Source organism: Bombus flavifrons, chromosome 7 (assembly GCF_040668555.2).
Source record: "Bombus flavifrons isolate JBK064 chromosome 7, iyBomFlav1_principal, whole genome shotgun sequence".
Classification (NCBI taxonomy): Eukaryota; Metazoa; Arthropoda; class Insecta; order Hymenoptera; family Apidae; genus Bombus; species Bombus flavifrons.
Genome location: NC_138448.1, coordinates 327,302 through 342,196, shown reverse-complemented (window position 1 = coordinate 342,196; position 14,895 = coordinate 327,302). Strand labels below are relative to the sequence as shown.

Genomic DNA, 14,895 nt, shown 5'->3' with positions numbered 1-14,895 from the left:
TGGCCGAATTTACAGTTACTAAAAACCCTGAACGCAAATTTCCACACATATCAACTGAAACAAGAAAGACCTTTTCGTGTGGAACTTCGCAACATTCACCAGCTAACTTAGATGAATTGAAGTTTGAACTCTTAAATCATGGCCATAAAGTAACTAACATTAGCAATAGTATCACAAAAACCCCGCTATCCTTATTCTTCATTGATTTAAAGTAAAAGCCAAATAATAAAGAAGTCTATGACATCAACCGTTTAATGAATTCTGTAGTAAAAATTGAACCACCTTTTGTAAAAAAAGAGATAGTTCAATGTAAAAGGTGCCAAAGGTACAGCCACACACAGAAATATTGTAACCATAATTACCGCTGTGTTAAATGTGCAGGTCTTCACTCTACAGATCAGTGCACTAAATCTTCAGAAACTCCTGCGAAGTGCATCCTCTATCAAGGAAAGCATCCTGCGAACTATAGAGGTTGCACAGCCTACAAGACCTTGTATAAAAATAAGTACCCTAAACCCAGAGTTAAGGGCCTAACCACTTATTCCACAAAAATTCACTACTCCTCCAATCTCCTATACACAGGTAGTTCAAGGAAATCAAAGCAGGCCGAAAATCTATAGTGATCTTTCACAGAATAGTGTTCCCAGTTCGCAAAACACGGATAACTTCAATATGCTTGAAAAATTAATCGTAAACAAACAGAGCAAATTAATAACTTGCTATCATTGCTTACAATCATCGTGGACAAATTAACACGCTCCGACGTAAAATGAAACCAATACACATAGCTCTTTGGAATGCCAACGGTCTAGCTCAGCATAAATATGAACTAGAACTCTTCCTAAAACAACAAGAAATTGACGTAATGCTTATATCTGAAACTCACTTCACCGATAAAAATTATCTAAAAATAAACAGTTATAACTTTTACCATACTCAACATCTCAGTGGAAAGCCCCACGGCGGCACTGGAATTATCATCAAAACCAGCATAAAACACTATGAACTTCCACCATTCCAGAAGGACTACCTCCAAGCTACAAACGTAACAATAGAAGATTGGCACGGTCTAATCACCACATCAGCAGTATACTGTCCTCCTAGACATTGTATTTCCAAAGAAGACTTCGATAACTTCCTCGAAGACCTGGCTAATAAATTCATAGCTGGAAGAGCCTATAACGCCAAACATACCCAATGGGGGCAGCAGACTTATCACAGTAAGAAGCAAAAATCTCTTGAATAGCATAAACATCAACAGACTCAACTGCCTCACCACATATGAACCCACATACTGGTTCACTGACACTAACAAAATACCTGATTTACTTGACTTCTTTATAACTAAAAATATCTCGCCAAGACATGTCCAAATCAACTCCTCGGCAGAATTCTTTTCAAATCATTCCCCCGTTATTGCAACAATTAGCTCAACAATTATCGAAAATCCACCTAATGGCTTTATTCATAACCAACTCACCAACTGGCAGCTCTTTAGAGAAGTCTTTAATCATTCAACATCGGTCTCAATTTCCCTAAAAACAAATAAAGATATAGAAACAACCACGGAATATTTAAACACCAGCATAATGAACACTATCCGCTCTTCCACACCTACTAAGAGTTTTGTCAATAAACATGAATACCCCCATCACATAATAAAAAAAATCGTAGAAAAACGCAGACATAGAAAAGTATGGCAATGTCATAGAACACCTGACGACAAGCGTAAGCTAAATAATGCAACAAGAAAACTAACTAAAATCCTTAAAAATTCTAAAAATGACTTTTCAAAAATATCTTGCTAATCTGTCTCCTACAGCTGACTCCAACTACTCACTATGGAAGGCATCCAGGAAACTCACTCGTCCTCCGAAAATAATCCCTCCAATTCGCTGTCAGCAAGGAGAATGGGCGCGTATACAAAAAGCCAACTTGTTTGCAAGTCACTTAACTGGTGTTTTCAAACCGTATTCCTCCACTATTGCAGCGGAAATAACTGAATACTTGCAATCACCCTTCCAGATGTCTCCTCCTATTTAGCCTTTCTCATCTCTGGAAGTTATGGAATTAATCCGTCGTCTAAATCCCAGGAAAGCATCAAGGCATGATCTGACAAATAATAAAGCTACTAAATCATCAAAATCGGAGATGAGGTAACTTTCCTGCAATTTCACCACAATTAATTTCTCTCTCTCTTACATTAGTTTAATTATTGCGTGATTTTGTTATTCTCATATTTGTGTGTGCATATTTCCGATAGAAGGGTATAAACTTCTCCACGCAACCGAAAAATTGAACAAATTTTGTATATATGTACATGTAATGTTACATACTAACGTGGAACCACAGACGAATATACAGCGTAGATCTTGTATCTTATGGGACTTCGTGTTGTGAAATACCGTTCATGTAAAAAATCAGTGTTTCTTACACACTCTGTGATGTATAGTGGTGAGTATAGAAATTGTATTCAATTCAACTAATAAAATTATTAAAATCACAGACAAGTGTAGTAAAATCAATAGGAGTAGAAATATGTGATGCAGTTTGGTGTGGGTCTTTGGCTGGCTTAGGTAACATTATGATCTGTACTAGCTTCCATAAATTAGGAAAGTATTGGATTCGTAAAATTGCATTGAATATTATTGTAATTAAACGTATTGCTTTCGGGGGAAGGTTTTTCAAGACTTTACCATTGATTAGGTCGATTCCTGGTGCTTTATTGTTTTTTGTTTTCTCGATTATGATTCTAATTTCTTGTGCTGTTATATTAGATATGGTGTAGTGTTTGTTAGTTAGGGTACTAGTATTTTGCGCATCTTCGTCTAAATGACAATTGGATTTGCTGTTGTTAATATTATATGGGGTAAATGTGTCACAAAGGTGGTTGGAAAATTCTTCAGCTTGCTTTTCGTTGCTTCTGGCCCATGTGTTGTCTGGTTTTCTGATTGCTGAGTTTAGTTTTATTGGTTTCTTTATTTTGTTCGTGGCTTTCCATATAGAATAGTTGGCATTCTTGTGCGCAGACAGTGTCTCTATGAATTTTAAGAATTCATTACCATTATGATCTTTTATTTCACTTTCTATTTCCTTTACAAGTTTGTTCAGATATTTTTCGTTTTCATGTGTTCAATGTTTTTGCCATTTTGCTTTCACTTTCCTTTTTTCTCAGATTTTTTCAAGGATGTCTGCTGGAATTACTTTTGTTTGCCTGCTATTTGGTTCATAAATAGTAGTTGCCCATGCTGCTTCTTGTATAATTTCGGTCAATGTTGTTACCGCTTGTTCGATGTGTTCAGGTGTTTTTAGTGGAATATTGCAGTTGATTTTGCTCTCGATTAGTTCTTTAAATGTTTGGCATTTGGTGGTTTTATTGCAAAGCGACTCTGGTTTGCTATAAAGTATTGGTTTGCTTGTTTATTCTATTATTATCGGTGTATCATCGGAGCTAAGCTCTAAGACTCGGTGTAATTTTTAATTTATTTGCTTCTAGTCCCTTTATAACTGCAAAATCAATCAAGTCAGGAGTTTTGTTTGGATCTGTCGGCCAATTTGTTGGTCTTCCTGTGGATAATATGTTGAGATTACTAGTTCTAATATATTTTTCTAATATTCTACCTCGAGGTGTATTAATGCTTGAGCCCCATAGCGTGTGCTTTGCATTCAAGTCTCCCGCTGCGATGTATTTGCCACCTAAAGGTTGAAAATACTGTTCCCATTTTTGTAATGTCATTTTGTGTCGCGATGGTGCATATACTGCTGACATCTGGAAGTATTTGCCATTAGTTTGTATTGTAATGGTGGTTGCTTGAACGTGTTCCTGACTAATTTGATTGACTGATGTAAGTGATGTTTGATATCGTTTCTTATTATCACTGCGGCTCCTCCGTGTGCTTTTCCTGAGGGGTGTTTGGTATCATAGATGGTGTAATAGGGTATTTTCATGTAGCTTTTTGGTGTGAAATGTGTTTCTGAAACAAGTAATATATCAATATTATTGTTATACAGAAATGTTTTAGTTTCGAGGGTCCGTTGTTGTAGACCATTGAAGTTCCAAGCTATTTTCAGCGTGTCCATTTCTATTTTTTACTTAACGTGTTTGTAAGTAGTTGTAGCATGACTGTAATTTGTTGTATTTGTTGTCTGAACTCACTTATCTTTTTTGTTAGCATTTTAGTGCTTTCGATGGATTACTTGAACAGTTTCTTGATTTCTGTAGCGTCGTTATTGTTGTTGTTTTGGTTTTGGTTGTTTAAGGGTGGTGTCTGGATAGTTACTTGTGCATAACTTCGGCTACCAAAGGTGTTGATGTTTCTATGGTTAGTACTTAACCCCACCGATCCCCACTAAACACCCCACTGATCTCACTAAAGAAATAAAATAGTCAAACTCAAAGATAGTATCCCGCTGGGGGTAGCCATCCACATGTTATTTAGCAATTAAGCTAGAAAAATTTACCGAATGTCCAGCTGGGCAAATTGTAAGGTACAAATCAAATAATAAAAAAAAAATCTGTTTTGATAATCCCAATAGGTCATGCTCTTAACACCTTCGCATTACTGAGTGAGGGATAAATTCAGAAACTTGTCGCAGCCTTCTAAAGCGCGGCACTATTCCAAATATCCTAGAAGGTTATGCTTTAATTACTTCCGCGACAACCGAATGGATTCAAAACCTTATCGCACCGTTCGAAAGCGCGGGGCTATTCTGAATTTCCAAACTGTTCTATCCTTGATGTTCTAATTCATTATTATAACCGTATGAGTAGCGTTAATTAGCCTATCAATACGACTGGTAAATAAACTCTACGTTTTGGCTAATGCGCTATGTGCGGGAGTACTAACAGGGGAAGGATTAAAGTTTTCTTGGAATAAATAAATCTTTTCGATATCCTCTTAACTGGTGATTTATTTGAGTTATTTAGTTATAAGTTTAGTAACAAGGTTCTATTATTAATTCTTTATGCAAGTTATGAAACGGGGATAATAGATATTATCTTAACTACTGGCGATGGAGCTTTAGATTAACGAAGAAAAATAGATTTCCGTTTGTTCTATGATTAATCCTGATTCCTTTCAAACTTTCTCTTCTTCACTTTTAATTTCGGCGGCTAATTAATGTTTAAACCAACATTCTACACGTTTCTTACCGTTATGGTCTTTGTTTCTATGATTCCTTCTTGTCCCTGGCATTTAACATGAACAAAGATTATTTGTAACAATAATACTCTTCGTGGAAACCAGTGTGGCTTCACAAATCTTGCTCAAAGATGAACAGATATTTCTGCTAACAGTGGGAGGAGAAGTGTGAAAACCCGTAAACTTCTTCAATTATTGAAGGCACCGTAATCCGCGCGATTCTTTCGGTCGTGACGGATCACTGATTACAATAGCGAATAACGGTTTACTCTTAATATCTTGAATTTAAAACGTAAGAAGCAAGAATAAATATTTCAAAACAGTAGATTATTCACGACGGTGCTTTCTGTGGATAACCTATGTGGTTTCGCAAGTCTTGCCCAAAGATGAGTAGATATTTCTGCTACCAGTGGGGGGAGAAATGCAGATTCTTTCAGTCGCAACAAGATCACAAGTTAGCACAGCGAACGGTCATTTTAAATGTTTAATGTTCTTAAAGAAGGTCTGATTAAATGTACAATAATAATTCTTAATTGTTGATGATAATGGTCAATGAATAATTTCATTCGAATTGTATATCTGTCGAATAGTACAAGTCCGAAATAATTGAAGAAGAGAATGTTACAATGTCTGAGACTCTCACCTTGCTTATATGTATCGTCGATTGCACTTTGGAAAAATCGCACTAAATGATATAATTGTTCGAAGACTGGCCGTATAATTCGTTGACAATTGACTCTCGACCAATTCTCTACTCTACTAAACCCTTTTCTCGACTAAACTATTAACTCTTGACCAAATTTTTACTGAACTAAAAGCGACTGAATCTCAATTGAAAACTGACTGACTGAACTGACTGAATCTTTACTCAACCAAAATCTTAACTCCGCTGCAAGCTGACTGAACTGACTGACTGACTTAAACTAAAAGCTAAACTGAACTGAACTGACTTCTAAACTCTAAGTGGCTACGCTTATTTATACTAAAACTATCATGGGATAATTGTCACGTGATAGTTTGTTCCCATGATAACGCGGAGTTTTGGCACGTAATTATCTTTGCAGTCTTCGTTTCTGTTGGTGTCATTCTGAAAGTATTAGAGTTTCTTCTCCCCGCTGATATGGTTTTCGTGGATGCATTGTTGGGATTTTCCCTTTTAGAAACCCTTGTTGCTGCATTCTTCTTGCAGTATTAGTTTCTGTTGATGATAAGTTGTACTTTCCTTGACACTTGGTTACCTTTGCTGTTGAGAAATGTTAAGTTGGTATGATCGCTGGTTGCTACAAACTAAGTTGGTACGACTTCTAACGACGCTCTTTTGTCTTAGAAGTCGACCACGTTGTTCTATTGACTTGAAGACTCCTGTGTGGTAAGACGTGTTATAAGACTGAACTGTTAGACTAAATATATTGGAGAAAACGAATCTAAGTGAATCGTTATTTTATAAACCCAAAACCTTATTAAATAACATTTGCTGATGCCGATACTTGATCCTTTAGCGCGTGATAATTGCTTGTCTCCGCTAATGCTGCGTGAGACGATCGTAGTCTCTCAACTCTCGCTGTCTGCTTATCGTACTCGGTATTGTGATGGGGAGAGGGCGCGCAAGGCGGTGCGCATTGGCGAATGTTTCATTGTTCCTTGTTTCGATTTCAATATTTTTAGGTCAGCTTTTAATTTTGTTCAATAATGTTGTTGTGTATTTGTTCGTTAATTTATTGCGATATTAAAAAAACGCGTCATATCCTTTGTTTCCCTTAAGCTTTCTGTTCCTAATTCTATTTGCCTAAAGTTGTGGCTCGCACTATTCGCGAGTGATAACGGATTCCTTTTTTGTCTCACGTTACGGCTCGTGTGAAGCAGGGACGTGACAACGACATTTCGACAAACAGCATGTATTTTCAAATTTTCTACTTTCGTCTTTCCTTGCAACAATAGCAAATACCGGATCATAAATCTCATCATACAACGGGACCAACATATATAGATTGACTTTGAATGCACATCTGCCGACAATTCTTAATGTGTACTAGACTTTTATCTGTATGGATTTGAATTTTGTCTCTAAAATACATTAAAAACTGTTACATTTCGGATGTGATGTCACACGTGTGGTGTGACATATGATATGTCATAGTCTCTGTTTATCGAATACTATCAAAAGATGCAAAACAAGTTAAAAAAGATTGGTGCCTAGAAACGAAATTTAGTCAAAAAGTCAAAACACCAAACAAAATAAAATGAAACTATCATACACATGTTCACTATTCAAACACGTCAACTAAGATATATCAACTAAAGTGAGTTTCTACGATTCAGTAATGTTTGGCAATTTGAGAAGCATTATGGCAGATAAGAAATTCAATATTTGTGTACAGCATTTACAGGAAGCTAATAGCTACTAGCTAGCGACTTTGACTCACTTGATTGTTTAGGAATTTACGAATTTATAACACTTTACAACAGTAAATGACCTCATACGCAAGGTCGTTAAATTCGTCTCAACAAACACGATCGTACTTACTAAAGAAAAGATATGTATAATAGTTCCACGCGACGATAAAAAAAATTCATGCCAGTACGATTAACATGCAGAATGCCAAGAGTTAATGTTAAATCTAAATGGTGTATGGAAAATGTATTAAAATTATTGCATCGCTACATAAATCCATTATCGTTTGAAAGAGAATATTCTCTTTCCTTCTCTAAAAAAATATAATAAACTATTAATTCCTCTTTCTTAGGCAACTTACAATTAGTTTAATTATTATATGATTTTGTTATTCTTATACTTGCCTATTTCAGACAGAAAAGCAGATATGAACTTTTCCATACACTGTAAAATTAAAATAGGTTCTTGTAGCGTGGAACTCAATGGGTTCTTGTCTATGCTAGCGTGCAACTCAACAGGGCAGGTTCATACTTTTATAGGTTCTTGTATATGCTTGCATGTGCCATCTTTAGCACTTCACCGTATGGTGCAGCACTAGCCCAGAAACAACCAGAATCATAAGAGTGAGTACACCCATTTCCTTTCTAATGATACGTATTTATATAATCGAAGTGTTTTTCTCATGCTCTTGTTATAAAAAGTGACTCATAATTTAATTAAAAATGGCTACAAATCCTATAAACTCTTAAATATCTTTGAAAAAATTGTATTATAAAGAGAGAAGAAAATATATCATCTTTTACAATAGTTGTAGGTATCCTCATAATATTATATCTCAAAATATGTGTACATAAAAATTATTATACATACACATACATATACAATGCAATTGTTTCATACAGAGTATCTCATTCGAATCGGATATTTGAACTATTTCTGTTGCTATTAAAGATGAAAAGAGATGATTAAGAGCAATTTAAATAGATTTAAAGCACGCATTTGGACTCACAATTAAACCAATATTACTAGCCAAATATCACAAATTAAAGAAAAAAATTAAAAGAAAGAAAAATAAATTATCTCCTAATACAATTTTAAATGTGGAATAGTTTGTTCTTTATCACATAAGGAACAATTACTATCTCACATGTAAATGTAAATTATATGAACTTGCTCGAATATTGTGCCAGGTGTATCGGACCCCCATGTAAATGTAAAAATACATAACAAAATTAAAGATTGAACATTTTTGGGTTATTTCATTATAGGACGCAATGTATTATTACCTTGATCGTGATAAAAACGTGTCCCTAAAATCATTTTAAAGATTATTTACTAATAACGAAATGTGTTGTTATATATTTGCTAACAAAGGAGAAAAAGCAAATATAATATTAATTAATGGTAGAGTTACATACATGGCTTTATGTAGAAATTTACTGATCTGTCAAATATGTAACAAAATATGCTAATTTACTATTTTTATATGGTATCAATTTAAATTTGTTTTACTTGTACAAGATCACTTCAATATTATGGTATAATCATTTATTGAATTTGTCTTGTTACTAACTAATAACATTGCATTATAAAGAAGCAAATATTATCAAACACATGCCTTAAAACATTTAAGTTTTTAGCAAATTTTTTGTTACCTTTAATAGCAGAAAGAATAATTTGGATATTTAATTTAATTGAAATACCTTGTATAAACTTCACTATTCATAGTTGCAAATAAATTATATTGTTTTTACAATTTAATAATTGCAAGTAATAACGTATTTGTTGATATATTTTTATTTATTTATATATATATTTATATTGTGTATATAGTAAATTATTAATTCTTACAGATAAAATGGCCAAGTCGGACAATTTTAAAGATCATGTTAAGATAGCTGAAGAAAATATTGTCGTACGTATGTGCATTTATATTTATTGTATTTAAACTTATAGATATTAGTAATATTTACTTCATTTCATTTTCTTTGTTGTTAAAAACTGTAAAAAAACTGATTTTGTTGCATTGCTATTACAATGTACATCTCAAAAGGCTTTGCTTTCCATTTTGTGTTAACACTCCTATTATGTTTCATTTATTCTGGTAACTGAACTATTATATGAAGTGTGGTGATGCTTTGAAAGAATACCTTGAACCTAGATTCGAGTGTCCTATTTGTTTAACTTGGCTGCGTGATCCAGTTTTAACATCTTGTGGTCATAAATTCTGTTCGCAATGTATATACACTTGGCTTCAGTAAGTTATATTTCAAAATGTTATAAAGTAACATGCATAAATATGTATATATACATATGACATATTATATTTATATTTTACATTTGTGAACCCGATTTTTATATCTTAGGAAAGAAGGTGCTTGTTGTCCAGTTGATAGCAAAAGTTTAAAATCTGAAAATGATTTATTCAGAGATTTATATACAAGCAGAGAGATATCACAACAACGTATACCTTGTCTCTACCAACAATTTGGCTGTGAAATTAAAATGTCCCCAATGGATATGGAAGCACATATAAATGGATGCTCATATAAAAGAAGTCTGGCAGATTCACAAACTGTCTATTGTTCCTTTAAGAATGTTGGTTGCATGAAAACTTTTCAAACTGAGGAGGATTTACATGCACATTTAGAAGGAAATATGAATATCCATTTAATTGTTAGTTTATTTTATTTGATACAATCATATTTTGTTACAATATAGAAATGACTTTCCATCTATTTCATAGATGATCCTGAACATATTAACGCAACTATCTGCTTCAAAAAATAACGTTAATAATATAGCTGCAGAATCTAAATTATGGGATCCTCCACCAAAAAATACAACTTCTATAGAAAAAAATGAACCACCATTAGAATGGCAACACTTATTAAAGTAAATTCTTTTTGCATGCTATTGTATAAAAACTTTCTATAGGGCATGTTAAATAGTTTATTGTAATTAAATATATTATCCTCTATTAGGAATCTATATGAAAGGATAGTGGTGCTGGAACAAGAAAACAAGGAACTATCTATAAGTATTTCTAATTACAAAACTCAACTCACAACTTTGCAAACTTCTTTACGATTTAGCCAGGAAGAAATGTCTTTACGTAGTTGTAATGGAGTTTATATTTGGAGATTACATTGTTTTCATGAAAAACTTGAAACCATGATGAATGATTCGTTAAAAATGTTTTATAGTCCTGGCTTTTATACGAGCCCTAATGGTTACAAGATTTGTGCTAGAATTAATATATCTTCTAAAGATCCTGAATCTCTGTCACTTCTTCTGCATATAATGAAGTCAGAAAATGATGATGGTCTAGATTGGCCATTCAATGGAACAATGTACTTTGTTTTGGTTCACCCAGATAATCGGGAGAAAGATATACGAGAAATAACTTCATCAAGACCAGATCTTGAAGCATTTAGAAAACCAATATGTGAACTCAATAAGCGCAGTTTTGGTTATACAGAATTTGTGCGAATACGAGATTTATCTGATTTTTTGGAAAATGATTGTTTAATTTTTAGGATAGAAGTTCATGTGTATGATAAATTTAAAATATCAATATAATTCAAAAATGTTTGTGACATTGGTTTTCTTCCTTGTCTAAAATTAGAGCCATTTTTAAGATATTTACTAGAAATTTCCATCCTTATGTTAATATAACAAGTAAAAATTCATTCATTCTTTCATTCATTCAATTCAATCATCATTCTTTAAAACTTCGATTTGGCACAAATGCGTATCATTTAACCTGAAACTTGAGTAATATAACACATTCAGGTGCATTTTTATACAACCAACGATTCCACTCATTGAACTCATTGTCAAATAGAAGACAAGATGGCAAAGCAACTCAGAATGTAAATTACACTAAAAACGCCCAATTTTAAATGCGGGTAACTCCTGAACCGCTACATTCCTGAAGTTAAAGGTCGAAAACTAATAAATGACACAAAAAAGAAGACTATAATTTTGTTTCCTAAAGTAAAGTTTAAATCCGAAACGCATCCATTCTGAATCATATAAATTTGCATTTTTATCGAAAAGTACGCACTTGATTCGATTGAATGTCTTAAAGTTGTGCTAAAAAGAAATGTATTTATTTTAATGTAAAAATCTGTTACCTTTTTATAAATATTGAATACAATCTTTAATTCACTTTAGATGTATGTAAGTGCATGTAAGATGTAATTATGCGTGTTTTGTAAGGAACTGTAATCCGTCCTGTAATGTGATCAAATTAATTCTATTTGTCTACAAATATTTAATTGAAATAAAACTTTTAATTCACATATATATGTATTATACTTAAAATATTTTTCCTCGAGATTTCGGAAACATATAACAATGTATTTTAGATACATACATACAGTAGCAGACATATACCTTTAAATATACCAATTAATTAAAAATTTAGTGACCTTATAGGACTGTTCCGTCCTTCCCGGCGTCGATAATTTTTGAATATGTTATAGAAATCAACCTTGTGAATTTTCCCTTATGCACATAACCACCAGTCCCGTTTAATTTCCAAGCATTCGTAAAAAACTGCTGATACCACTACAGTATATTTCTTCCTATGGCTATCCATCTGTGATATTATATACGCCAGTTTGGTCACCGGCCGTTTATCTTCTGTTAGTAACCGAGGTTTGGACGAGCGTAAAATTCCTGTGCACAATGTATATGAGAGGCTGCAAGAAATGTGTGTTTCAATTAAATTCAATTAAAAACGAATATAATCAATGTATTAATTTTATGATTAGGATAAATTTTCCAATCCGGCCGCCTCGTGGCGTCCGACAATACTTACCAATATCTCAAAACGCACAAAATAATAACGATTACTTTATCTCGTAACATAATATCAATTATTCAAAAGTGAAGTGGAAGGACAGAAAAATATTAGCAAGATTTAGATGTGGAAACGAGACCACAAAGCAAGGGAATACTGGAAAGAAGAGGGAGAAAAAAGATTCAGGCTATGTAAAAGGAAAGAAGAAGACCTGAGACATGTAATAGAAGAATGCGAAATAACGGGAAGACCAAAAGACACAGAAAAAATACTAAACGAGACTGGAGAAGGACTAACAGAACTAAAAACAATAATGGAGAAGAGAAGGGCAATACAAGATGGGGAGGAACGATAATAAGGAAGCACAGCAAGGAGGCAAAAGCTCAAAAGTTGCCATAGTTTTAGAGACAAAATAATTAAGGGAGTGCAATATAATAGAGTGGATAAGAGGGAAGGTAGATATATAAGAAGCGAAATAGGTACGAGATGTAAAACCGAAAGTTCGTCCAAAGCCGAAAGGCACGAACTAAGTAATAATAAATAATAAATAAATATAATAGACATTTGTTGCATCCTCGGATGTATACATTGTGCACGGATCCTTTATATTCGTCCGACTCACAGTTACAAACAGAAGATAAGCGGCAACCAAACTGACATATGCGGTCAAATAGACGCACAATTATAAACAGAAATACACTACAATGGTACTTGCAGTTTTTTGCAAATGTCTCGGAAGTGTCTGAAGTCGAGTCTATAATTATATGTATAGCAAAAAATACACTACAATGGTACTTGCAGTTTTTTGCAAATGTCTCGGAAGTGTCTGAAGTCGAGTCTATAATTATATGTATAGCAAAAAATTGTTCAAACTCTAAAAAGCTTTACGACATAGTGAAAAATCATCAATTTTTATACAGGGTGTATATATAGTCTTAGATATCCATATATTATAATATATAGTCTTAGAGTATCCATCATTTTTATGGCATTTCCAATAACTTTAAGAAAAGAATTGCTGTTTCAATAAAACGTCAAGGTTACCTTGACTTTTGCAAATGGTATTATGTACGAGTACCAAAAAGTAATACCTCCTTTGAAATAACAACAATAAAAATGCATTTTAAAAAGATTTTTTGATTCGTAACTTTAGTATATATACTACTGTACATTTATCGTAACATTATACGAGTTTTTGTATATCTTCGTCAGATGATTCCGCCGCTAATTCCCATAATCATCGACATACGCAATCCTTTAAATCATCTTGTCTTGTGAAGCATTATCGACTAAATAACTCTTTAAGTTTTGCAAAAAACTGGAATGAAATCGCAGATTCGTTCTTGAGCTCCTCTGTAATGAGAGATGAGCGGCCTGAATGCTTACGATCACGTATAGTCTCTTTATCCCTATTAAATTAGTCCCTATAAATTATTGATTAGTCCCTATTGAAAAATTATTTTATGAAACAAATGAAATTATGTAGTAAATAAATTCAACAATTATATACCGTTTTGCATAGTATGCTATAATGGACAAGTAGAACACTAACTTTAGATAATACTTTTTTTTATCTTATCTTAAAGTATGTACAATCAATTCCTCTTAGGAATTTGCTGTCTTTATTTGTTGGTATTTTTAGGTCTTTGCGTATATCTTTATTTCTGACATACCGTGGGACATTGATCATTACAGCGACCCTAGTTTATTTATGTGGCTCATTACTGCTGTCCCCGTTAGTGGTATACCGTACGTCCAAATTGGTTTTATTATTGTTCTGTAAATTCTTAATTTATTTTCCATGCTGAGTTTAGAGTTTCGACTAGTTAGCCAGTACATCTGTCTTCTCTTTATCCGAAGGTGAAAATGTGAGGCTCGTTTTTTTAGGGACTGTATTCTCTTTATGTGACGTCAAATTTAAACTCCTTCGTCGACATCTAAACCGCCCTGCCTTCTCGGCTAATTAAATTTCTAACACTGCAAGCGTATATGTTACACTATTGCCATACCCACATGTTTTCGCGAACACGGGTAATTAAGTTACTTCTGAATTAAATGCATAACCCTTTAAATACAGGAACAGTTCCTATGGTTAAGTCGGATGGCTATGTTGTCTGGGCGTTTTTTGTAGTTCCTGAATCTTCGATGGCGTTGTCGTGCGAGGCAAGGATTATCGTGTCGCCTGCAAATGTGGCAGGTATTATTTTTCATCCGTATATCTGCCATATAATTAAGATACGGGTCAGAATCAAGCAGATTAAATAATATGTAACACTTCCAATAGATCTGTGAATGAATGAAAAATCAAGAAATAAAAAAATAAAATATATGAATAAATAAAATAATTTTCCACATTGACGTTTCTAATCATAGAAGTCAAAATTTCTGAACTCAAGATAATGTGAAAATCATAGTTTAGTAGAATCATTGAATTCATTTTGGAGTCAGCTATAACTCTATCTAATTAAGAATATATAGTGTCATTTGCAAAAATCAAGCAAATTTTTTTATTGTAGTTTGTAACCAAATTGACACTGATCCTTTGTTTTAAA

General features: G+C 33.3%; 2 protein-coding genes across 9 annotated transcripts in view; both read left to right on the top strand.

Annotated features, from left to right (window-relative positions):
• LOC138182030 (polyprenal reductase) overlaps positions 1–14,895 on the top strand; it is a 39,684-nt gene that overhangs the window by 22,579 nt on the left and 2,210 nt on the right. Inside the window, exons 1-2 of one of the 6 annotated variants that reach the window (XM_069117510.1) lie at positions 14,001–14,092; positions 14,231–14,540. In XM_069117510.1, coding sequence (XP_068973611.1) covers positions 14,399–14,540 — 142 coding nt within the window. In that variant the 5' untranslated portion in view covers positions 14,001–14,092; positions 14,231–14,398. Of the gene's footprint in view, positions 1–14,000; positions 14,541–14,895 lie in introns of those variants that run through there. The other 5 variants (XM_069117511.1, XM_069117514.1, XM_069117512.1 and 2 more) reach the window with 5 other exon arrangements.
• On the top strand, positions 8,090–11,844 carry LOC138182029 (TNF receptor-associated factor 6). Of its 3 annotated transcripts, none has more exons than XM_069117507.1 (6): positions 8,090–8,156; positions 9,387–9,448; positions 9,660–9,790; positions 9,900–10,209; positions 10,280–10,428; positions 10,518–11,844. In XM_069117507.1, exons 2-6 carry the CDS (start codon positions 9,392–9,394, stop codon positions 11,113–11,115), a joined length of 1,245 nt encoding a protein of 414 aa, XP_068973608.1. In that variant the 5' UTR covers positions 8,090–8,156; positions 9,387–9,391; the 3' UTR covers positions 11,116–11,844. The 3 variants fall into 3 exon arrangements, with proteins under 3 accessions (XP_068973608.1, XP_068973609.1, XP_068973607.1); XM_069117508.1 differs by having other exon boundaries at positions 8,143–8,156; positions 9,367–9,448; XM_069117506.1 differs by lacking the exon at positions 8,090–8,156 and adding an exon at positions 8,163–8,343.